The 26,556-nt window shown below is 35.9% G+C and overlaps 1 protein-coding gene across 2 annotated transcripts in view; it reads left to right on the forward strand.

Moving 5' to 3' along the window:
- The window catches only part of ARHGAP15 (Rho GTPase activating protein 15), a 606,459-nt gene that overhangs the window by 284,999 nt on the left and 294,904 nt on the right, over positions 1-26,556 (forward strand). For both annotated transcript variants that reach the window (XM_046657907.1, XM_046657908.1), the window contains exons 7-8: positions 12,528-12,626; positions 13,871-14,000. In XM_046657907.1, coding sequence (XP_046513863.1) covers positions 12,528-12,626; positions 13,871-14,000 — 229 coding nt within the window. The remainder of the gene's footprint in view (positions 1-12,527; positions 12,627-13,870; positions 14,001-26,556) is intronic.

The raw sequence follows: 26,556 nt of genomic DNA on the forward strand, positions 1-26,556 counted from the left end.
CAGGGAGCTTAAAGTGTAGCAAGAGTTGGACAAGAAGTTAGATAAGTACAATAGTGAAATGAACCTCATGATGAAGTAAGTACACACTACTAGAGGGACAATTATTTTTTGAATTTTAGAGGTTAGAAAAGCCTTTCCTGAATAGATGTCTGAGTAGTTTCCTGAATGAAGAGGAGGAGTTTGTAAAAATCCAGAAGACTTAATTCATTAAATAATAATAACCACAATATTTTTAAGTACTTACTATGCACCAGGTACTATGCTAAATTCTTTTCCTGAATTATGTTTCATATGACCTCCACAGCGGTCCTATGAGGTAGGTATTATTATTTTAATGAGATTATAGGTGAGAATATCAAAATACAAAGATTCTAAATAACTTGCTCAAAGTTGTGCAGTTAGTAAGTAGAGAACTTGAAGAGAAAATATTAGAGACAGAGAGAAATCATGAAGCGCTTGGTAATCCCTATTAAAGAATCTAAGTTTTATCTCGAGGACAATAGGGATCCAGTCAGGGACTTTTAAATGACATGTGGCAGACATGGGTTTGGATAGATCATCTGTCTATAGTCTAGAGGGGCAGGCCCCAACACAGAGCAACTTTCAAATCACATGTGGAGCTTTGTGGCCCTGCTCCAAGGGTCTGATTCTTTAGGTTCCTGTGAGCATGAACATGTGTACCTACAAAGATCTCCAAGGATGATTCTGATCAGTCAAATTAGGAATTCACTAACAAATGGATGTAGAGAATGGATTATGACAACACAAACTGGGAGTAGGGAGATCAGAGCGGGAATGTGGTGGCTTGAATTGGAATAGATACCCAGAAAGATGATTGAAACACAGATGTAAGTTAAGGATTTATCCATTTATAATTCTGATTTTTTTAAAACACTGAGTGGGTAATGTCATTCAGGAGCACGTCGCCATATGAGAAAAATCACAGCTTTGAGAGAACGCTGACAGACAGCTCCATTGAAAGGATAATGAAAGGAGGGCCCACAGAGAGGACTTAGGAACAGTTTCTTAATGTCCTCTAGGGATGCCATGTTCTTTCCTGTCTCTGAGTCATCGTACAAACTGCTCCTGTCACCTGTGTTAGCCTCTTCCCCATCCTTTTCTTCCACTAAATCCCATCTGTCCTTGTAAGAACCTTCTCCAACATTCTTCCCTGAGGACTCCAGTTTACCCTCAGAGAAACTTTGGTTTGTTCCTTAAAAATTAGTACATATGTCCCATGTTAGATCATGATTAATTATTGTTCTCTAACTATTTTCCTGTGTTGATCTTGTATGTCACACAAAGCTTTTAAAGAGCAAGTGTCACCGCTACAATTTCTAGAATACCTCACAGTTCCTAGAATTTGACTTTACTAGGTATTCACTAGGCACTTAAAGATCGATGGTTGTTGAATGGCTCCCCACTGTTGTGTGGGATGAATAGTGATCCATATGTCCCAATATACACAAAGTAGACCTACCATCCTGATGTAATTATTAATAGTTTCTCTTTTGCCTTCAAAATTGTCACAGTTTAAGCAATAAATTATATAGTCACTCTACTGATAATGTAACCAATATACATTTTTTAAAGTCTGGCATTTTAACTGGTACTATTTCTAACACAAATATAATTTTGTTTTGGGAAGGAAGGAATGTTGAGATTGTTTTTTTGCACACATTTAGCATAGAGCAACGTGTGTGTCATTCCAGATGTAGATGTCTCCATTATTAGATACATGGCCTGTTTCTCAGTTGAAAGATGTCCTTGTCTAGTATATAGTCACAAGTGGGTTTTTTTTAAAGGTACTGTTAAATTACATATGTACCATTGTGTTATATATATTATATGCCACTAAGTTATAGTTTTAGAAGTGTCAGGTACTTTTTCATGTTTGTTTAAAGATAACCCTTTGAATAAACAGAGATTTTCCTCAAAATGTGGAATTATCATTTTTGCACGTTTTCAGGAAAAGAATTCAACATTTTCAATTTATTTAAACCTATAATTTATGGGAAAAGAGAAATTTCTCCCTATTCATGAACTTCTTAATTACACATATGCTTAGTCTATCATCCTTAATGAATGATGATGCTCTTTTATGTAGGGTAAAATCTAGATTGTCAAGCTCTTGGTTAAATACAATTTCAAAATTTTCAAAAGCGAAAAGTAAAGTTTTTCTATATTATTAACTTTACTTCTTGAATTATGAAGTTTGGATTCCAGACAATACAAATTCACTAGTTGATCGCCAAATCCTCACCATATACTTGTTATCCTGCCCAGACTATATGGTGAGACATCAAAGAAGGAAATAGATTCTTTCTTGAGATCCACATATTCTCCAAGAGCAATTCTCAGCTTCCTCATTTCCCAGGTCAAAGTGGCAGAATCCTGTGAGACGAGTTCGTCTGTGCCCTGGCTAATCTGTGTTTACTAGAACAGCACAGAGGCGCTCTGTTTATGTCTGACAAAGTAGTTATAAATCACACTTCTTCAGATCATAAATACACATTTATCTTTAGAATATATCACCAACTGAGTCATTTCGATGTAAATATTGCACCTCTTAAATATAATGATGATAATAGAGGCTGTGAATCCACAGATTTGCGCAAGTGCTCCCTTTTCAATAACTGAAAATATTTAAATCGCGGAAGCTTTAACATCCTATGGGGAGTGGCAGACAGATGTGTCAATAGAGTGGGACCTACCAAAGTTGCAACTATATTCTCTGAGTGATGAATAAGGCAGACTCACTGGCTTCCGCAAGGGAATTACAGTACTTTTTCTGAGATGTAGGTTTCGGGTAGCCTCTGTCTAGCAGCCGGGAAGTGACTGACTCAGAGAGAGACCTCAGCTCCTTGGCTCCTTTCAGATCTATCATCATAGAAAGGGCTCTATGGCAACTGGTTGTAAACAACACAAGGTGGGCAATAGTCTGTACACTTCCTCATTCAGTCAAAAGAGGTGTGGGAATCATCCTGCTTTCTGAGACTGGTAAAGAGACCACTTTTGGATAGGAGGTCCCCGAGATTATGGAGAATCTATATTGTGGTGGCATTGCCATCTCTTGCTGGTTGGCATCCTTGTCTGGAAACTGTCTCAGTTGGCTGTAATTTTACTTGAAGATTAAAGCACAGATTTTTATATGTATCTTCTGTTCTCTGAATGTAAAAAATATAAAATACACCTACATTCACTTCTAACTGGCAGTATTGTAATTCAGCAGATTTCTGTTTTTCACTGAAACCTGGAGCTGAATTGTCTTGAGCCGGAAGGCATTCAAGCTGCTGTTTTTCGCTCAGCTATATTTCTCTATAAGCATCTAATTGTTTCAGAAAGTGATGTACAGTATGCAAAAACCTGAATCTAATGCAAATAAGTCTGTACAGCACTAAAGTTAACAGGTGTTCTCATTAATGTAAGTAGACATAGAACAATTCTTGAATGTTTTATAAACACTCATAATCATGGCCAAATATGTTACAATAGTATAGAGATACATACTGTGACATCTTTTATTCTTGTTGTGCCATCTCAGCACTTATTAATAGGAGACATGTGTGAGTAATAAACTAGTGGCAATAATACCTGTTTCTAAAGTCACTGTATCTTAAATTAGCTAATACTTCTAAATAAAATTATTTGTAACATAACTACCGCCACCTGTCCTCCCAGTTTGTTTGTTTACTAATGTTAATAGTGCTTTAATAAAATTAATGGCTGCATTCTTGATGGACCAGCAATGAGCACCTTGGGATCATTGAGGTTATTTAAAGACTTGATCCATTAACCTAAGGATTAACTCTTGAAAATCTTAAACTTGGGTCCACTTTCCCATATTGTCAACTCTCAACTAGAAAGGCCCATACATAGGGTGAGATTCTTGGATGATCTAGTATAGATTATCCCTGCAAAACACATGCTGGCTTTGGAATATAACCAAGAACATTCTATTCTAGTGATATGTATTGAAATACCGACCCACTCTTGGTGCCTCCTGACTCCTCCAAGTTTAATCCTGTGGTCTGAAGTCTAGCACTTGTTGACTGATAGAAAATATAGTCTCAGACTGCTGTTCCCAATATTCAAAATAGATTGCCTACCCTGCTCTGATAAAAGTGTTATCAGTAGATGTTAAAATTAACTACTTATGTTGCCTGAAAGAATACAGTGGTATTGGAATCTTCAAAATTTTGTGACAGTGGAGGAGGAGTTAAATATATTATGACATATCAAACAATAGAATATAATGCATTCACTGAAATGTATAAGGTAGATGAGGTTTACCTACTTATTATTTACTTAGTGTCCCTTAGGTGTGGGTTAGGCAGCCCCACACTAGGTAGGCAGTTGCCCTGGCCTTCAGAGTGATTATAATGTAGTGAGAGACAGAGAGAAACCAACAAGGCATTGCAATGTAGACCAACATATCCTATGATAAAGTAGGAGCAGGATATCATGGGAGCCCTTAGGAGGGAAAGATATTTCAGAGAACCCATTTCTGAAAGGGTGACATCTAAACTGATTTGAATGATATGATAGAGGAAGTCAGAGGGTTCTGGGCAGTGGAAATAACCTGCCCTAAGAGAAGAAATGAAATTTAGTGTGGGACAGCTGGAGAACAGAAAAATTTTCGAAATGGCTGGATTGTAGAGATGCAGAGGGAAATGTGGAGCAGGGGGCTGCAGAGCACAGCAGCTCTAGCAGACAGAATTAAAGAGTTTGCACCATAGTGTAACACCTGTGGGGATTCTCAGAATGATATCCAGCAGACGAATGGGATGATCAGATCCAAATTTCAGAGATCACTATGGCTACAATACGGAGTATGGAGTAGAAGGGAAAGCATGGACGAGACGGTGAGGAGACCAAAAGATATTATTATTAAATCCGTGTGGGAGATGTTGGTAGTATAGATAGTTAAATGCATAAAAATTTTTCATAACATATATTCATTAAAAGATAAACATCTAGGGGCTGGCCCCATGGCCTAGTGGTTAAGTTCTCGTGCTCCGCTGCAGGCGGCCCAGTGTTTCGCTGGTTCGAATCCTGGGCACGGACGTGGCACTGCTCATCAAACCATGCTGAGGTGGTGTCCCACATTCAACAACTAGAAGGACCCACAACAAGAATATACAACTATGTACTGGGGGGCTTTGGGGAGAAAAAGGAAAAAAATAAAATCTTAAAAAAAAAAAAGATAAACACATATATAATGTTTATCCCATGGGTCAAGAAAAATATAGAAGGATGGACAACAATTTAGTATACCTTGAGGAAAGGAGATTTTGTGTATATGTTATACTTTTGTGTTTGTTAAAAATTCTTAACTTGTGCGTTACTTAAATAGTGACAGAAAAATAGAAATCATTCCAATTTGAAAATAGTGGGAACTGCAGATTCCCAAATGTCATGTGACTAGATAAGTAATTTTGCACAGTGAACATAGCTCAGGTTAGAAGCTGATCTGTGGTTGGCAGTGACCGACTGAGTGGTGGGTACCAGTGAACATGAGTCTTAAGATAAATAGTTTATCTAGAGGCAACTACTCCCTACCAAGTTCAAAAATTAACGTTAACAGCAATAAAACTCTAAGCCAATATCTTTATACACCAACTGCTTCGATTAGTCACTTTTCCAGTCACTTTTCACATGAGCACCACAGGCAAAAGTTTTGGGGTAGCTGACTGCAAAACTGTGGAAACTGCTAAACTATCTACTAATTACTTGGATAGTATTCTTTCATGAATATTGAGAAGACTGTTTTTCAGTACTTGAAATATTTTGCTACAGATAAAAGAATGAACATGAGTTTTTGTTTGTTTGAAATTTGGGGTTTGGGTATTTGGTTAATAAATAGAAAGGCAGAGTAAGCAAGTGACAAGGGGTGTGAATGTTTGCTACTGGGCCAATTTTATTATGCAGAACAAATCTGTGTTGTAAGGATGCATGGACCAAATTATTTGGATGTCAAAGGTATAGCTCAGTTTCAATTAAAGAGCACTATTTCTCGAAAGGTTGGCCTTAAACCTTAGATTTTGGAATGCACTTGAGATCTGTCGTGTATGTAGCCCATTTGTTTACTTTCCATTAAATAAGAAATTGCTTACGTGGGCAAGTTATTTTGATATGATGATACCACTGAGAGTTCCAATAAATGTACATGCAAATCAATCAACCCCAAACACATTGAAAACATATCCAATAAACATCTGGAAACTAATGAACACACATTTGTTAACACAGGGGGAGTTGTGGAAATATAGGATCCATTGGCGGCCAGGCTTATTTAGCAGCATGTGGATTTAAGAACATTTCACAGAGTCAGAAGAAACAGAGTAATTATAACATAAGGTTCAACATCTTTAGATATGTAGAACATTTTCCGTTGCTTAAAACAAATATTCCCTAAGAAAGTATAAAACATTTTTCTGACTTGCAAAGTTTTTGCAGTCTATCATTTAAATTACTTAAATAAAGGGAGCTTTACTGCTCCCCAAAGCTGAGAATATAACACCCTCCATGCATATTAGCTTGATCTTCTTGACAGACCAGAAAAGTGTTTGTGTGTGCCAATTAAAACAAAAATGGATCCCTAGTGGCTTGTTCCTCACACAACTTCTGAAGACTGCTATCATTGTTTGCTAGGGTAACCCTGGATAAGGCTGCTATCCAGAGTAAACAAACTTTTCAAAACTTTCATGACAGATGGGGGTTACAAACGCATTTTAATAAGAGAGTTGCCAAAGCAACTTTTTTTTTTAATAATCAGCATATATTTACTTAACATCTAGCAACATTGGGAACACAAGGCAGATACTTTCTCACAAAATGTTTTAACAAGTAACATTTTTGGAAAGACAAATTGAAGACCTTTTACTTCTAACTGATATTTTACCCTTGGTTTTATGTTAACTTTGCTCGACATGTTGAGGAAAATGTTAGGAGTTGCTCAGACCAGACTGTAATTTGAGACTGACATGCTGCTTGATAATGTAGTTTCTTTGGTGGCCATAAACGCCTTTGAGATCAAGTAATTTAACTATTAGTATAACTATGACAACCTTCGTTTGATCAACTATATTAAATGTGGAGTGTGATGCAAGATGAAAAAAATGTGAATCTGAGGGTTTTCTTAAAGCACTATTGCTTCAATTTTAGGTCTTGATATCTCACTATGATGTAGCCAAAATGTGTATCTATATTTTATGCTGTCAGAATTCAATAAACATATGGCCAAAATTGATATCAAAAAATAATTTATATTCATTTCAAATGAATTTAGTATATTTTGGTGTAACTTTTTATATCTACTTAATTTAATTCAAATATAATGATTTCATCATGAAGTACAAAGTGTCTCAAAATATACTTATAATTAAATTCCACTCCTCTTAAATTGTTAATCCACTTATTTATAGAATCACTGTAGCCACATCCTTTAACATTTTTACATCTCTTTGGATATTTGGCATATTTTATTACACATTTCCTATATACAATTTAGGCTTCATTGAGATGGAATAAACCCTCCTTAGGTTCATAGTCAAGACTGATCCTAGCAAAATGTGAAAGATATTAAGTTCAAATGTAGAATTATTTTGGTCCTTTCTGGGATCTGAAGGAGCTTTTTGGATACCCTCATTCTGTTTTAGATATATGTTTTCATAGCAGGATAATGGGTTTTTTTGTTGGTTTTTTTTGCTGACGAAGATTTGCCCTGAGCTGACATCTGTTGCCAATCTCCCTCTTATTTTTGCTTGAGGAAGATTCATCCTGAGCTAACATCTGTGCCAGTCTTCCTCTATTTTGTATGTGGGTTGCCGCCACAGCATGGCCACCAACAAGTGGTGTAAGTCTGTGCCCAGGATCTGAACCCGGGCCACTGAAGCAGAGTGTGTCAAACTTAACCACTAGGCCACAGGGCCAGCCCCAATAGTGGTTGTTTTTGAGAAGAAAAAAACAGAAAACATCTGAGTAAGAACGTTGGGTGATCTTTGAAAATTGTGCTATCTTTAGCAAAACAATAAAGAAACAAGCTACTTTTGGGTAAGGTCTACATTGCAAATTTTACAGCTGAAACCAAATCATCACGGTCCTTTCCCCATATGCACAGAGTCCTTGACTGTACATAACTGTTGAGGACTAGTGAACTAGAAATCAAGATCTTTGTAATCTCTTATTTCTATCATTTAAAATGATGCCAATTTGATAGAATGGCGTTCTCATTTTCCTCATTTGCTTCATTTTCTTCATTTGCAAAATTACTTTATGATAGTAGAGGGAAGCTGCATTTGAAGAATGTTTATTATGTGCTTTGAGGTCATTAAAGCTGATATCACTTTGCATACCAAGTGGTAGTATTCACATCCTTAATATACTAAATTTCTGATACAATCAACCTTTAAAGAATAACGTATCATGACCAACAGTTTATGCATAATTCCATGATGTAAATGTGTCTTCAGTAATTACTCCCTCTGAAATCTTGACATGAACATTGTCTGTGCCACTCACATTGGGATTTAGTATAAGCCATTTTCTATTGTTATTTATTTTTAAATGCATATATCTATTTATCCAAATGGATTATGAGTTCTTGAGGGTAGGAGTTGTGTACCCCTAGCTTCTAGCAATGTGCCTTGTGCTTAATGGAAGTTTAATTAGTCCTTCATGATTAGGGGGATATTCGGTCAGAAACATATCCAACTCAGTCTCCTAAACCAGGAATTATCTGTGGGACTTATTCTGCAATAGGAAAGGTACTGCTATCAAAAAGGGGAACACATGTCACTCATCTCTTGCACCTTCAATAGTTTCCCAACATATATTGAGGTCAAATGGAATGGAAGTAGCTGACCATATGTAACCATCAAATATGTTTTACTGATGAGGTATCTATTTATAGCGTAAAGTTGTCCATTGACCATTATTGCATATATTTGATAATTATTTATAAAAGACTGGAAACAACTAAATTAAAATGTCTACAGTGTTTACTCTGTGGAGCTATGAATATTTTAGTTTGCTTTTCCATTTTTTAAATTTTTCCCAATTCTCTGAAATAAATTCAATTATTCTAGCAATCAGAAAAAAAATGTAAAGTTCTAAAAAATTTTGTGTCTGTTCTGGTAAACCAAAGTCTGGAAATTTTTAATAGTATAAATGCCATTCTACATATTAATTTCTCATTTAAATTAAAATTTAACATGGGAAAGACTAAATGCCAGAATGCATATTGACAAGGGTGATACTTAATTGACAATATTGAAAAAAGCAGTACTTAAATAAGCAGAAGCACTACTTGTTAAAACTCTTTTAGGATGTTTTAAATTAGCACAACAATACTCCATTTATGAACTAAAGCCTAAAAAACAAATGTCTTCTCTCCTCATCTCTTATCAGTGGAGTTTGGAGCTGGGATATACCTGCCTCCATCTTCGGCAGAACCACGGCAGGATACAGACCAAGCTTCCTAACCCAAGGGGGAACTATTGTTGAATTGATACCAAAGACCCTTAGGGGATATGTCTATTCTGCATGTTGCCCTGGTGAATATGCTGATATAATTTCCTAAGCATACATTTGTTACCAGTAAGAATTGTGACAGATCCTTACTTAGTATGAAAAAGTCTGTGGCAAATTTCCCCAGACAGGTAATTGACGATATCTATTATTGACAACACTGGTACATTTCATTAAGACTGCTTTGGTGCCAGGATATATCTCTTCAAAACACAACTTGGTGGAGAGGAGGGGTTTCAAGAAACATTTGTCTAAAGTAGACTTCCAAGGAAAATGGAGACCAGCAGCTCCTGCCTAAACCTGTCTTGTCTTCTGTAAGATCTTCCTTCATTCACCTCACCCTAGCATCTGTCACTTAGGCAAAATGTGATATAGAAAGAATACATTAGCATGGCTTAATATCAAATCTTTTATGTCTGTTATTAGTTCTTACTCACTTTAGATTGTCATCAGGAATTGTTCAATCAAAAGATTTAGTCAAAGCTAACGTTCTTTACTGATGTCTTTTTTTCCCAAGAGTGTTGAAAATTCGATTTTTCAAAGTGCAAATATGATTCAGCAAACCATTTATCAGAAAACCTAAAGAGGTAATGTAAAAAAGCAAATTGAGAAACCTGAATTAAATGGGCTTTACCAGTCAAAGACTTTGAAACTGCTTTCCTGCGAGTGACTGGAATGGAGCAGAACAAAGTCAATTACGGACTGTAATTAAGAAGTGGATGCATTTAAACTGTAGAGAGCAGTAGCAGACTTCTCCAGACTGCCGAGTAACTCGAAAGATTAGTGGGAAGACAGACGAGAGGATGTGAACTGTATCTATCTCTCTGATAGTGTGTTTTGAATGGATTGCATTCATATACTTCTCTGATCCAGCTTCCCAAAATGAATTCGTAAATTACTGATTATGTATGATTAACACAGTAATATATTTGGACAAAGAAACTTTTAAAGTACATTTTGCTTTTGGTTGTGTTAGCAGTAAAAGATCCCCGTTGCATTGCATAGCATGCACCAAAAGTACAAGCTGAAGTCTTTATAGTTTATCACTGTTTGAATTTACTAGACTGAAAACTGAACTACAATTTACTGAATACAGTAAATTGAATTGTGTTTGTTTCTTGTACTTTGAAAACATTCTCTTTTCTAATTTTAATAATGGTTTATAATGGGAGAGGAATATTTTAGATTCTACATTGTGTTGGGGCTAATTTAATTTTCTTTGTGTATTGTTAACAAATTGTGATGTTATATAATACATTCATAATCAAAATATTTAAATTCAGATTAGGATGAAGGTAGAGGTCAAGAACGTTACTAGTTTTCTTGGGTTAGTTAGAGTGGCCTTATATTTTTAGATTACTATTTCTGTGGCAACACTTTATGAAGTAAATATTTGGAACTTTATGTAAGTAAAGAACATTGCAAGGGCGTGCAGATAATTAGGAAAACATCAGCCTAACTGTCTTTTACTAGATACATAAAACAGAGGACTATTTGGAAGCTATTTTGAGCCATCTCAAATCTTACATGCAATTTTACTTTAAAAAAAAGAGTGACTGGCCCTGGTAATCTGTCAAATTCTAGTGTGGATAATTAAATTCCTTTTATTTTCTAATCTTTCGCTTCTCATAACTGTATACACTTTGGATAGTTCCTCTCTTGACAGTTGTGAAAAGTTGGAATCCATTTCAGGCAAAAATGGCTGCATTGCAGGACTGAGTAATATGGCATTTCTCTATAGTTTTTCTACAAATAAATGCCAGAAGAATATATGCAGTGTATAATTGAAGATTACTTTAAAACTTCAGGATCGTTGTCATTAAATGTTGCCATAAGAATCGTTGAAACCTTCAGAGTGAGCTATTTGGGGTAATAATTGTCAGTTTAATGATAGAATTATAGAGACATCCTGAAGCATGATTTGTGATTTTCTGAGCCTGTGCCACATTTCAGCATCACCTTCTATTTAGAGCCAGTAAGGCTGAGAAGAGGTGACTAGCTCCTGATTGAGTATTTTGAAATGTCAGTCCTCTAAACCTCCGAAGCCTTGCTTGATGTGTGACAGTAGTCGGGAAATGTTCATCTTCCTGTTGAAACAAAAAGTCAATAACATAAAGGGAAAATCTTCACAGTTCAGATTGATGGCCTAATACAAAAAGCATGCCCACACCCACTCGAATCAAATTCTTCTCCAAGTAGCCCTTTACGTGTGAAATCAAATGCACTGCTCTGTTTCTATAGGGTCACATCCTTCTCTCACAATTCTGGAGAGAAAAAGATTCACTGTAATGAAAAACGTATAGTTACATGCTAAATATTGCCAACTACTTAACCGCCCTGAGAGTCTGAAGAGAGGATGTTCATTTGATAAATACTCTCCATGAGAGGTTCAAATATGTAAATGAACTTTTATTCTAATAGACTCTCTTTGTGGGGAAATTGGTCCTTTATTACTTTCCTATAGATCTTTATGATAGGAAAGCAGAAATAGCCAAATGTTATTCATTTGAATGACCTTTTGGAAAAGTCTGCATTAGTCTCTCTGGTAAATAATCTGTTTTAGAGCCCTCCATAAAAGGAAATCAAATATAGAGATACTATTAGATTTGAAAAAGACAAACAGGAAAGAGCCAAAAGTGCAGAAAGAATTCTGACACACCCGGGTGCATTTTTCTGAGGTTCTGACTTAAGTGGATACTGTCTGCATTATTCTGAACTTCCTGGCTTGCTTTTTGAGTTGGAGTAATTCAGCTTTCGTCCTACTCTGAGTTAATCGTTCTATTATTAAAACAATAATGTATTTGTTATGGCATGAAAAAACAGTTTATAGAGAGCAGTTCAAAATGATCCTAGTTTCCCAGTTCCCAGAAAGACAATTACTGGAATACAAGAAATATTTTAGTGTATTAAAGTGTGTTTTTTAAAAAGGATACCTTTTTTGAAATGTAAGAGATCTGTTTTATATGGTTTGCTTACCTGTCGATTTTTTTTTCCAGATCACCACAGTCTCAGGAAATGAGTTCCTTCTCCAGTCAGATATTGACTTCATCATATTGGATTGGTTCCACGCTATCAAAAATGCAATTGACAGATTGGTATGTATTTGTTTTGGTTGTTACCTTTATTAATTAAAATGTAGTCATTTAAATCTTATTGTTTAGGCATATAACACACATGAATTTAAATGGATTCTATGGATTGAGAGATATTAAGCTTTTTAAGTTTAAATAGAGTCCACTAAAAACCTCTTCAGTAGATATGATTTGTGGAACTAAATGTCATTTGATTTCTCTCTTTCAGAAATGCAGTGCATTCATTTTTTTTTTCTGAAATAACACAGACATTCATTTACTGGAGGCTGTAAAAAGCACACAAGCGCTTAATAACTAGCGAATTTTCACATTTTCAGTTTATGCAGTCTGTAATACATATTCTAGAAAATAAATATCAATGTATTTAAGCCCATACTCACTGTTATAATACCAGTAAATAATAATCCTTTGTACTGATTTTCATTGTTCTGCAAGCTAAGCTAGATTGTTCTTCTCATGAAAATTATATATTTAGAACTTTGTGAAATTACCCTAAATCAGACATTCAGAGAATGTTTTTAAAAAGAGTCAAATTATTTAAAACTACCCATTTTATACTGATTTCAGGCTAAACATCTAATTTTAGGACACTCATATTTGCAAAGTCTTGAGGAAAAATATTCTTGAGAGCTTTTAATAAGGTATACAACAGGAAAACATTTTCTGATTGTATTGCAATTTAATCACAATCTTCCGTTACGTCATTTTGGGACTAAAACTTTTAAAAATAAAATAAAAAATTGACTTTCCCCATAATCAATATAGTCCCCTACCCAGGCACACAAGTGCTCATGCCCACACACATACATGCACACGTGCACACAAACAAAGAGTTTGTTGTTGTCATTAAGAGTGGACTCTGGACTCAGATTGCCTGAGTTTGAATCCTGCTTCTATCTGTTACTAGCTATGTGGCCTTAGGCAAATTACTTGTCTCTTTTGGCTTCGGTTTCCTTGTCTGGAAAGTAAGGACTATAATAATAATACCTACCTCCTAGGATTACTGTGTTGATTAATTGAGTTAATGCGTGTGGAGTGTTTAGGGTAATGCGGAGGATTTAGGAAGTACCATATATGTAAAGCTATTATCAAATTTGAATATTGAGCTTAGCATTGAGGCCCTATCTCAAAATAATCATTTTATTTCAACTTCCCTTTAAATCCAGCATTAAGATAGATCACAAAACTATTTGATGAATCCTTTTTTCCTTGTAAAATTATTCAGTCTAATTGTTTGTTATTTCCAGCCAAAGGATCCAAGCAGTCCATCAAGAAACCTGGAATTATTCAAAATCCAGAGATCCTCCAGTACTGAATTACTAAGTCACTACGATAGTGATATAAAAGAACAGAAACCAGAACACAGAAAATCTTTAAGTAAGTATTATTTTTTACTTGCTCATTTTAACTTTGCCTAAATGCAGTGCTTATGAAATATAAATGCATTGAAATGAGATTTAAGCCAAACTCATACTACTCATGGAAGATCCATAGCCATTTCCTGGCCAGGGATTCATGCACTGGAGGGCAGTCTGGGCGCTTTGCTCACGTCATTGTTGGTAATGCCTTTTGAGAAAATAATTGTTCCAAGGTCATGGTCTCTGCTTAAGCAAACCTCTGCATCCCTGAGTAATAGCCATGGCATTCAGATTGGTGATTGATTTTAAGAGTGGGAAATGTCAAGCATCTCCAAACCTTAGTATGCTGACTATATGATTTCCGTACATTACAAGATGTATGAGTGCCCACCACATTGGGCCCAACTTCAACCAAAAGGCTATGCAACTTTCCACACTTTCAGACCACCAGAAAGATTCAGAAATGTCGAATGTGAATTAGATGTTCTCCAAGGTCACATCTAATTGTAATATTCTAAAAGAAATGAATTTGGAATAAAAAGGACCAATCTCACCACTTATATAGTGATGGTGAGTATATTTCTTAATCTTTCCCTACATGCTTTTTCCTCATAAAAGGGCGTTATTAAAAGGTATCTCACATATCTCACAGAGTTGGATTGATTCTCAGTCTCCTGAAACAACAAGTAGATATCTCTGGAATCAGAGAAAATCCATTTTCCAAAGTCTCAGAAATTATAATACCTTTCCTGGATCATCTACCTAGCTATCCCCAATTTTCTGAATCACCATTATTTCTGCCATTTCCATCTGACCAAAAATCAGTGTTGTTACATCCTAGTCTTTTGAATTTAGGAGAACTCAGTAAGGAGAGAAGGGCTGCTAATGGAATATCTACACATGTACATAAAGTACATATGCTGGATGACTGTATGTGTATATACATACATTTGTGTTCATTAGGGAGACTATATATATATATATGTATATGTATTTATAAACATACATACGCACTCACACATATATGACAAGGAAAAGGGAAGCTGTTTATATATGATAACATATCTTCCAAAGCTAAATTATTGAGAGCCTGTAAATCTAGAAATATCATGACAATTTCAAGTAGAAACACCCTTGCAAAATTGTCATTATTCAAAGAACCATACCATAAACTCAACAACTACTAGATATATATTTAGTTAGCCAGTTGTGTTAAGTTGGAGTTTAAAATGATCAGTGTTAATGTCTTGAACTGCATGGTGATTTGCAAATTAAGTTGTGGAGAGTTAGTGATGTCATTTGAAATGATTTTTCCATATGGAAACAGTTTAGGACAGTTTGGAGTTATCGCGTTTGAACATTTCCCTTTAATTCCTGGTCATTGTCTTCCTTTACTTCATATGTGATCAGATAGAAGGTAAGATTTTAAGATTAGGATTCAATTGTGAGTATATAGTTAATGTTAATTCTATAAACTTTTTGTAATAGATATGAAAGGACGTGTGAGGTGATGAGCAGTAGATCTGGAATCTCAGAAATAAATGCTGATTTGGAGGAGACCTTGACAGGCTTCTAAAGCCTGAAGCGTGGGAGAAAATACAGATTTATAAAAGTATGTCTGAGAAACATGGAGGCAAAATGGATTCTGTGTTCAGCAATCGTCACTTGAAATGTCTTAGGATGATACTGGGAGAAAGAATTCCTACAGATAGAATACCAGCTACTCCTCTTTAGAATTTGTTTTTAACTGGGAAAGACAATTATTGGTCTATATTGGGCTTAATTGAAATCCTGCCTGAAGACAAGGGGAAAGACATGTGATTTAATCTATCCAATCCCAAATGCACCCAACTGTATAATGACCTCATAGTCACCTTTTCCTTGGCAGTTAAAAAACAATGAGAGCTAGCAAATATTGAGCACTTACTGTTCACCAGGCATTGTTCTAAGTGCTTGTCATATAGTAACTTACTTAATCCTCCCGCTAACCCAATGAGGTAGGAACTTTTATTAACTCTATTTCATAGATGAAGAAACTGTGGCACAGAGAATTAAGGCAACTTCTACAAAGACAAGTTATGGAGACAAGTTCCAAACCCAGCAATCTGATTTCAGAGCCTGTGCTTTTTACCATTACACTATAGTGAAGTGAGCAAATAAAAGGTAAATTTAATTTATATCAATCCTACACTTGGCTGGAAACATTACATTAAAAATGAGATCCATAGAAATCATCAAACTTAAATAGGGACTCAAAAACCTATTAGCAAAAGAATTAAAACCAGATGTTGTCTTTGGACTTCGATTTCACTAATGAAATAAAAGGGTCATTTAATCTTTAATGATACCTCTAATTTTAGAAAATGCTTCTTTTCTGTATTTTGGTGGATATTTTTAGTTGTAAGCCTTTTTTAGGGCTAATATATCTTTTGTAACATAGGATTTGATTAATATCAATCTATTACTTTGAATTAAGTTAGTCAATATTTGTATATTCATTTTTATTTGAAAGGCATAATCATTGACTCACCCACACAATATCAAACTAGACTATGCATTTGAATTAGTGATTGGTATATTTATATTTGATGCTTTTTAAAACATTTTTTCAAGCAGAACATACCCTGTGTGAAACCCCTCTGATCTCAGTCCTGGATTTGAACACCCAAACTCAGGTTTTTAAAACATGCATTTGGTTTTATGTCACCCTCTTGAGATTAAATAGTTATGTGGAATTAGAGATTCACCGTATCTCCTTCCTTATTAGTAGTCGAAGCACAAACTTTATTGTCAGTTTGCTGCCTTTGGCTTCCTGTGCCCTTGATGTTCCCACGAGTTTTGTCGCCAAGATTGTAGACAGATAAAGCCAGAATTACTTTTTTTTAAAGGCATGTGAACATCATTAGCAGCTAACAGGTGGTCATTTCATTGTCCAGTTTCTCTGTATAACATGGGAAAAAAATATGTACTCTCAATGAGTGAATTCAGAAAGTTAAGTGCTTAAATATACTTTCCTTTTTAAAATATGATTCTAACCTGCCAACACTAAGTACTAATCAGATTATTTTAAGATATCAGTTGAGTCTAACAGACAAGAAGCCAGAAAATTCAATGTAAGGGCCAAATCATTGTGGGAACTTCAGGACACCAGCCTGGGATGAGTGGGAGAGCAGCTCTCCAGGGAGGGCTGTTATGGAAAGTGGAGAGTCAATCAAAGAAAATGCGAACATATTTTTCCAAGGAAAGAGAAGTGTCTTCCTCTGACAGCAAAGAGGAAAGGCTCAAATATAAATCCTGTTTCAAGTAACCTTGGAGAGGTTTCCTAACTTTTCTGAGCTTTACTTTTTAGCTCTATAAAAATGGGTCTAATGCTGTCCTTGCAGGATTGCATGAGAATTTGAAATTAGATATGTAAATACTTAGTTCACAGCAGGCACTCAATAAGTAGGAGCTCTTATTATTATCCTCTGTGTCCCCAAGCAGATGGCACCAAAATAGGGCATGAGCCAAGGGTGGTGTCTGATGGAAGACTGGAGCAGGGCATATATACTTGACATCCTCTCCCTGAGTGTAGAGAAAATAAGAGAAAGGAGCCAGAATTGGATATGGGAGTCATAGCTGCAAAAATATAAATATGAGCAGCTGGTCTTTCCCCTGGCGAGTCCCCAGGTGAAAATGGCAGCCAGGGCATTCTTGGGAGCAGCACACCAGGAAACAGTAGAAGGGAGCCAAGAGATACTCTTGATTCTTTTATGCCCAGAAGAGCATGTCATTAAGAAGTTCCAGTTGATGGAAAGGATTTAGCATCTAGCCATTTCACTATTCCTTTAGACATAGCTCTAGTTTATCCATTCATTCATGCATTCATTCTTTTACATTAGCAGATATATCTGAAGGTGCGCAACTAACATTCTTGACTCCACTGATCTGCATTTCCAATTTTTTAAAATTATTTTTCTGTTTAGGTTATCTTTTAGGAATAATTTATCTCATGCTGTCAAATCCATATATGGAGAAGTTGGATAACTTCTATATAAAATCAACACTTTTAACATTATAAATAGGTGCTCCAAAATAAACTTGAGTTAGAAAAAGAAAATCAAAAGGTAAGAGAACAAAAAGGAAATGAATTTCCTTTTAGCTGTCTTTTCATTAAATTACCATTAAAAACAATGGGTTCCAGGTGAAATCCGAAAAGTATTTAGATATGGATTTCCCCCTTCCATAGCCCTTTCGTGATGTGTGTAAAAATGATGTAGGTACAAGGCTACAGGGATAAAGATAGGAATGGAAAAACTGGATTGAGATATTTATACAATGTGAAAAATGAACATGCCTGTGAACCTTTAATGATATCTTTGTTTAAAAATTTGCCTGCAAAGTAATCATGATCATGCCGAGTGAAAACAAATGTGATAGAGAAGGCAGTTAATTTTTGCACTAATCTAAATAATTATAATACTGGCCATCCACAACTGTAAGTAGACTATGTTCTCAAAATTCAATTGTAAACTGGTTGCTTAGACCTCAACACATTTTCATAAGGAAACCATGAATCAGCCACAAAAGCACACTTGAACCTTATGCAATCATTTAGAATGTTGTCTCTAGGGAACAGCTCATTCTGGGTTGGTTGCACCTCTGGCCCTAGGAGCTATGACTTCCCAGTAGCATTGCTTTCCATCTGGTTTCCCTTTTCCTCTTCCCTCACTCCTGTACCAACACCATCAAAGCAATTAGGATTCTCAGAATGGATTTGGCTAGGAGGCTCCTGGACCCTGAAAATACTCAGTGGTGGCAGGGAGGCAATGCGGAGCCTCCAAGCCAGAGGAAATAATGGGAAAAAGGAGAGAATGGAAGACTGGGGAGGAAGTTTCTGCAGCATGGGCGGGCAAGTGAGTCCTCAGCAAGGGCAGATGTTCTTTGTAAGAAATGTGTGTAATGACAGATTAAGCCTGGCATTGTCCCAAATGTTAACATATGATGAATCTAGGTAACGTCTATATGAGTGATCAATGATGCTGCTGTTTATCGTACATTTGAAAAGTTTCACAATTAAAAACCGGAGAACACACACACAAAAGATTAGGCATTATTCATGTCCATAATGCAATAAAATAATATACATATTTTCCAATTGCAACTTGAAAACTTTTAAAGAAAGACTAAATTTTCTGAATATGTTACATTAAGACCTCTTTAATTATAAAACATTGATAACTTATTGTTTTCCTGTTTTTTCCCCAAAAGCCAATATATATTTTTTCTTGTGACCATTGTGACCTTTCTGGTAACCATATAATTAAGAAAATTTGTAAGATGTTTATTATTATCCAAAATGGAAAAGTCATACTAGTTTCTTGGATAAATGCATGTCGTTGGCAATTGTTTAAAACACATATTGTGAAGGCTGTTCTGGAGAGTCATATAAATACTTATTTTAAAGTTTCTTCTTATTAAGAAGTTTGTAGAAAACAGCATAATCTTGCCAATGCATGCAAATAATAAGATGAATAAGCCATCTGCCAAGAAAATAAAAACAGTATTAAAATTGCAAAAATAAATAATATCGAGCTCTAAAGAAATGGAAAAGCTTTCACCTGAAAATAACAAAAAAGTCATATTTGTGTAGAATATTATGGGTTATTTTGCTGTCAAAGGGACAAAAGTTTTTGGGTAAGATGGTCAACCATCTAATTCTTTTTTTTTTCCCCTAAAATCGATATTGCCACCCTGGCACCAGTTTCATTCAATATCCACCTGAGAAAAATAAACGATTGAACTAAAGTGTGAAAATAAAAATAATTTTGTTTTACTATAGTTATAAGACAGACAATATCTAAGGAACGGTGAGTGTCAATTCTCTTCTTCATTGTTTTCCTCAGGTTAAGGGAGTCCTTTATTTCAAAATATTCCAGTTGGTGGAAAAAATGAAAAGTTCTAAATGAAAATTTAAGTTGTTAGAGCTGGAGTATTTAAACATTATGAGAAAAAAACAGGGAAGATTAGACACACACTTGATAATCAGGCATTTGAATTACTTTGTCAAAACAATATTATTCAGAAAGGTCCCAGGGCTTCACTGAGGCACTGTGTGACTGCAGAGATAGTTCTGACATGAGTTCCCAAGAGAGTTAGCAGCAATCCCAACTTTCCTGAGACCCATAGATTGCAGTTTCTTTAAAACATTCAGTTCTCCGTGAATCATTTGATAAGAGGACTTAGTTATAAGCTGAGCAAAGAATGCTCTGATTAATCTCTTCTTTCCCATCTAAGGGGTTGATCTTGCCCTCTGACCTGTGGGTGTCCATTGTCATGTATCTTGTAGCATCAGCTACTCTGAAAATCTATCTAACCCTATCAGCACTCAAGCACTAGATCACACCATCTCCTCCTGACCCTGGCAGTAACTCCGCGACCATATTTGCCCTTAGATGAACTGCATTTAATCAATTTCTGATTTCATTGGGTCAAATGGCATCTTTCTTTCAATAATAGGCCAAATCCAGAGGGCTCTTTGCTCTAACTCTCTGGCAATATTTCCTTAGTATTAATACACTACTGTGATTGTAAACAATAGAAAAACGTGCTCTTTGATCTCCTCTGAAAGTTTCCCTCTGTTTATTCCATGACTCTGAAAAGGGCATATATTAACATTTCTTCATAAAGTTAGGCATATAATATTTGTTCACTATTGTCATATCAAATTCAAAGTACCTTAGCGAAACATGATATTTAAGGCATCCTTACAGTGAATCCCTGTGCAGAGAAAAGCATCCTTTTGGATGCAAGTGATCACCTCTTTCTGTACACAGGATTTATTTGATCTACTCCTGTTTGTTTTTAGAGTGTAGAAACGATGCTACTTTTCTTTAAGATTCAAAAAGGGAGTAATTTGTTTTTCAATGCATTTATTTGGGTGTCCAAAATAAGCCTAATGGTATGCTTAGGAAAAAGAAATAATTGTAAACATATATAATCTATGAGATTTTCCTGGAAAATAAGTTATTTATTATTACTCATAGTAAAGCCCATATCCACGTAAGGACAATCAGGTATTGCTTTCACCCAAAAGTATGAGATGTATCCAAAAATACCAGCTGTTTCCATCCAAATTCAATAAAATCTGATCTACAGCATTAGGACTCAGCTTCCTTCAAGTAATGGCTCATGAATGATTTGGAAAAGGTAGATCAGGCTGCCAATTCATCTTTCTTTGATTATTTAAATAGAACCTGAAGCCAAATACTCCCGTTACCCAATTTCCCTAATGTAAATAAATATACCCTTTTTGTACACAAAATTAATTGGACTAAAAATACATAGAGGCAAAATAGGAGATGCAATGGCCAAATAGAAAACATAGAACTGAGAAAGTGCCATCAGAGACCATGTCCTCCAAAATTGAAGTCAAAGGTTAAGAACGATTTCTAATGAAATTACTGCATTGGAATGGCTCAGGTCCAAGTTCCTCAACAGAAAACTCTTTATGACCTACATCCTCTTCTCCAGTTTTTTTCCCACCACTCGCTGGCCCTTCATTTGTGATTCAGGCAAATAGTGAAGCACACTACTCCGTGCTGACTTTTACCTTTAGTTAAGCTCTTCGTTTTACTAAATTACCACCCTTTGAGACTCAGGTAGGTCACATCTCCTGCAGAAAACTTTCCCGGAAGTCCATGGTCAGTTAGGTGATCCTCTTCACTTTTCCTATAACATTCAGTGCAAATCTCTGTCATTGCAATTGCTAAAGTGTGCTACAACGAACTAATTATGGACGTCTCTTTGTCCATCGCTGGACCGTAAGAATCTGAAAAGGACTCTGCCTAATTTACTTTTATGTCTACAACTAGCAGAGTGGCTTCATAATATTTAGGAGTACTCAGAAATGGGCAGTGATAAATTTTTAAATGAGTGAACGAGGATATTCAAGCGACCATTACAACATAATTCTCATTCTGTGCTAAAAATGAAGACGGAATTCCTGAAACTTGTTTGAAGAGTAATAATAGATTGTTTCTTCTTCCTGACTACTTGTACTAGCCTGGTATTTGAAGATCACAGCTGATAATGTCTCTCTCACTGTTCTCTTAGAACTCTAAGTCTCAAAGTAATGGTATATTATATGCAGGTCACGTGTATTGTGTCTAGCAAAATCATGTACAAATGGGTACTTTATTACACAATGAGGATAAAAATAACTAAGATCTTGGGGGAGGGGAAAGGAAAAATCCTAGTCCTTTTGCTTAAAGTTATTGTCCTCTCAACATCTTTTGACCTAGGGAAATACTTCTATTGTGCATTGTAACCTCCTATTTTTTTTAAAGATTGGCACCCGAGCTAACAACTGTTGCCAATCTTCTTTTTTTTTTCTTCCCAAAGCCCCCCAGTACATAGTTGTATATTTCAGTTGTGATTGCCTCTGGTTGTGCTATGTGGGATGCCGCCTGATGAGCTGTGCCATGTCCACGCCCAGGATCTGAACCAGCAAACCCCTGGGCTGCCGAAGCGGAGCACACGAACTTAACCACTCGGCCAAGGGGGCCAGCCCCAAACCTCCTATTTTTTTTGAGAGGATTGCTCTGGTTCGTACTTACTCTTGAGGTTCTTTTATGGGCTCTGAATTAAAATTTTCAAGGCTCTACTGGAGGCAAGAAAAAAGGAGATATTCTATAATGAACAAAAATAATTTCAATAATTTTTAGAAGAATCAGAATAATTTTTTAAGGTCAGCTTAGGTATAAAAATTCAGTTTAACACAAAAGTTACAAAAGTGTTGTATGCACCCTTTTCTAAAGGTTGTATAGGATTGTGTAAAAAAATTTGAGTTTAAGCATCAGAAAATTTTAGTATAATTCATACCTCCAGATTATACTAACTCTAAGATTTGGATAAGTTTCCTGAGACTGACTTTCTAAGTAAATATAATGGAGACTTTTTTTTCCAATTTTTTTTTATTGAGTTCATAATAGTTTACATCAATGTGAGATTTCAGTTTTATGTTATTTCTTGACTTTCACCACATAATTGTCCCCTTCACCCCCTGTGCCCACCCCCACCCCCTTCACCTAGTTACCACTGACTGTTTACTTTGGCCATGTACTTGTTTATATTCCATATATGAGTGAAATCATCTGGTGTTTGTCTTTCTCAGACTGGCTTATTTCACTCAGCATAATTCCCTCTAGGTCCTTCCATGTTATTGCAAATGGGATGAATTTGTCTTTTTTTCTGGCTGGGTAGTATTCCATTGTGTGTATGTATATATATATATACCACATCTTCTTTATCCAATCATCAGTCAATGGGCACTTGGATTGTTTCCACGTCTTGGCTACTGTGAATAGTGCTGCAATGAACATAGGGGTGTGTGTGTTACTTTGGATTGTTGATTTCAAATTGTTTGGGTAGTTCTATTTTTAGTTTTCTGAGGAATCCCCATACTCTTTTCCATATTGGCTGCACCAGTTTGCATTCCCACCAGCAGTGTATGAGGGTTCCTTTCTAACCACACCCTCTCCAACATTTGTTATTTTTAGTCTTAGTGACTATAGCCATTTTAACAGGTGTAAGGTGGTATCTCAGTGTAGTTTTGATTTGCATTTCCCTGATGATTAGTGATGTGGAACATCTTTTCATGTGTGTATCGGCCATCTGTATATCTTCTTTAGAAAAATGTCTGTTCATCTCCTCTACCCATTTTTTGATTGGGTTGTTTGTTTTTTTGTTGTTGAGTTGTGTGAGTTCCTTATATATCAGGGAGATTAACCCATTGTCAGATATATGATTTGCAAATATTTTCTCCCAATTGGTGGGTTCTCTCTTTGTTTTGATTCTAGTTTCTTTTGCCTTGCAGAAGCTCTTTAGTCTGATGAAGTCCCACTTGTTTATTTTTTCTTTTGTTTCCCTTGTCTGAGAAGACATGGTATTCGAAAAGATCCTTTTTAGTTCTATGTCAAAGAGTGTACTACCAATATTATCTTCCAGGAGTTTTATAGTTTCAGGACATATCTTCAAGTCTTTGATCCAAATGATGGATACTTTTTCTATAAATATATAAATAGTCATATGATATAAGGAGGTAATACATGTATTAGATCTAAGAACAATGTATATACTGGATCTAATATGTATCCAAGAACTTTGTAGATTTATATTGTAATATAAGTAATATAATGATTTCCAAATATGCATACTCTGAATAAAATAATCGTGACTTTTGTTTGTCTACTGTAAATCCACCAGTTTCTTTAAATATATAGCAAGAATGCACTGTTACTACTGATTCAAACAGTTGGCAAAATCAGATTAAACAAATGAATAATTTACCAAAGGCTTAACTTTTTTTTTTTGAGGAAGATTAGCCCTGAACTGACATCTGCCTCCAATCCTCCTCTTTTTGCTGAGGAAGACTGGCCCTGAACTAACATCCATGCCCATCTTCCTCTACTTTATATGTGGGACGCCTACCACAGCATGGCTTGATAAGCAGTGCTAGATCTGCACCGGGGAACTGAACTGGTGAACCCCAGGCCGCCAAAGCAGAGCATGTGGACTTAACCGCTGTGCCACCGGGCTGGCTCCCAAAGGCTTAATTTTTTAATATCTTCACTATTCTATTGACTCAGGGCATCATATGCACTTTTACCTTTAGTTCCCTTGAGGACTTCTGAGTGTTATGGGGAATAAATGCTTGGTTTTGCCATTCCTGAGCATGAGCCTGATGTCGTGGCAATCTCTATAGATTAAACTTCACCAAACGTCACTTGCCTTTTCCCTTCTTGTATAAAAATACTAAAATGATGCAATGGTAGAATTTTGACAGTTATGTAATTTCATTTAAAAGCAAGGAAAGATTTTGTTCAATTTTAATGTTTTATATCTATGTCTATCTCATATATGTGTGTATATATATAAAGTCTATCATAACACATTGGTGATAAAAAGATGGCTTTTTTTGACTAAAGTAAAAACACCAAAACCGCATGAATATAGAGCCACTTATAAAGAAGAAACCAAAAGATGCTAAAAAGTCTGCTCTCACCAAAGCACACTCTATTAACAGGCTGGCAAGCATATGTGGAGCCCAGCATGTCTGCTCTATCTGAATGAAAGGGTTTGGCTATCTGGGAGAAGCAACCCTAACTCACCACCTAACTTCACCTAACTTCAGCAAATGACTGAATCCAGGACCTCCCTGTTCCATTAGACTGCAAATAGCTGAGGGTATAAACCATGACTTTCTGATAATTACTCCTCCTCATCTCCATCACCCGAACAGAGTCTGAAACTCAAAAGTGATCCCTGGAAACACAGGTAGGAGATAGGGGAGAGAACCATGGAAGGGAAGGCAGCCAGCAAAGGGAAATAAAAAGTACCTGGAGTTTAACGCTGTTATGAAACTCTGAGATTTTTTTCAGATTGAGAAGACAGGAATGGCTGAGAAAAAAAATGGGTACATATTATTAGGATAGGAAAGACAGAACCATAAAGCCTAATGTGTTTGGAGAACAGCAATAGATTTGTGAGCCTAGAGTGCACAAAACTTTAGAGTAATGACTGGACGTCAGATTGAAATGAACAGAGAACACTGGCAAAGGGTCTTGTACGGAATGTTAAGAAATTTGGAATTTATGCTATAAGTAATGGAGCCCAGTGAAGGACTTTCCTGCAGGCAGGAGACATGAACAGATCTGTTATTTAGAGTAGTGATTTCAGTGGAAATGTGAAGAATGACAAAGAGACAGATAGCACGAAAAAGAGCGAGATTGGAGTTAAGGAGATAAATATGGAACTATTACAGTAGGCCAAGTAGAGTATAATGCAGGCTGAAGCTGGGCAGTGGGAATGGAGAAGGGGAGAGATTCCAGAGATTACTGAGCGGGTATTGATAGGTTTTCTTAACATGTATTAGAAGGATTCTTGATAGTTCCCAAACCACCTATTGCTCCTGTGGTTTGGAAAAACCATCAGGATGCCTAGGCATTCAGCAGAACTTGCATTCTATATCTCGTTCTTTCAGAATCCTAATAGATTCTTCTTACTCTAAGTTTGGTCCACGGACCAGCAGCAACAATGTTACCTGGGAGGTTATTAGGAAATAAAGAATCTCAAGCCCCATCCCAAACCTACTGAACAGAATCTGCATTTTAAAAAGTGATTCAAATGCACGTTAAAATTTGAGAAGTACACTATCATATGACAAAAATAATCTCTCTAAGTAGGTTTTCGGAAGTCCAGAGACAGTGGCCTTTGAGACTTGGACAAGATCTACCTATGTAGAAGAGCTATCTAGTCTGCCTTTGTGTAAAATAATCCTGCTTATGATTATTATCATATTGGCTGTGCCACGACAATGCGTGATTTTGGGTGGTGAATATTTATTTAATCTCGCCAATTCCTTCCAAGCCGTGATTGCGGATTGAGACTGAACCAAGACTTTCCTTATAATTTTTGCCTATGACACACCCAAGTCATGACACCCACGTCATGAACTCTGAACTACCCGTGTCAAAAGTCAACAGCTCTAGTCAAACAAAAAGAACAACAACAACGCTAATGAAAAATGATACCAA

Source organism: Equus quagga, chromosome 4 (genome assembly GCF_021613505.1).
Source record: "Equus quagga isolate Etosha38 chromosome 4, UCLA_HA_Equagga_1.0, whole genome shotgun sequence".
In the NCBI taxonomy this organism is placed as follows: domain Eukaryota; kingdom Metazoa; phylum Chordata; class Mammalia; order Perissodactyla; family Equidae; genus Equus; species Equus quagga.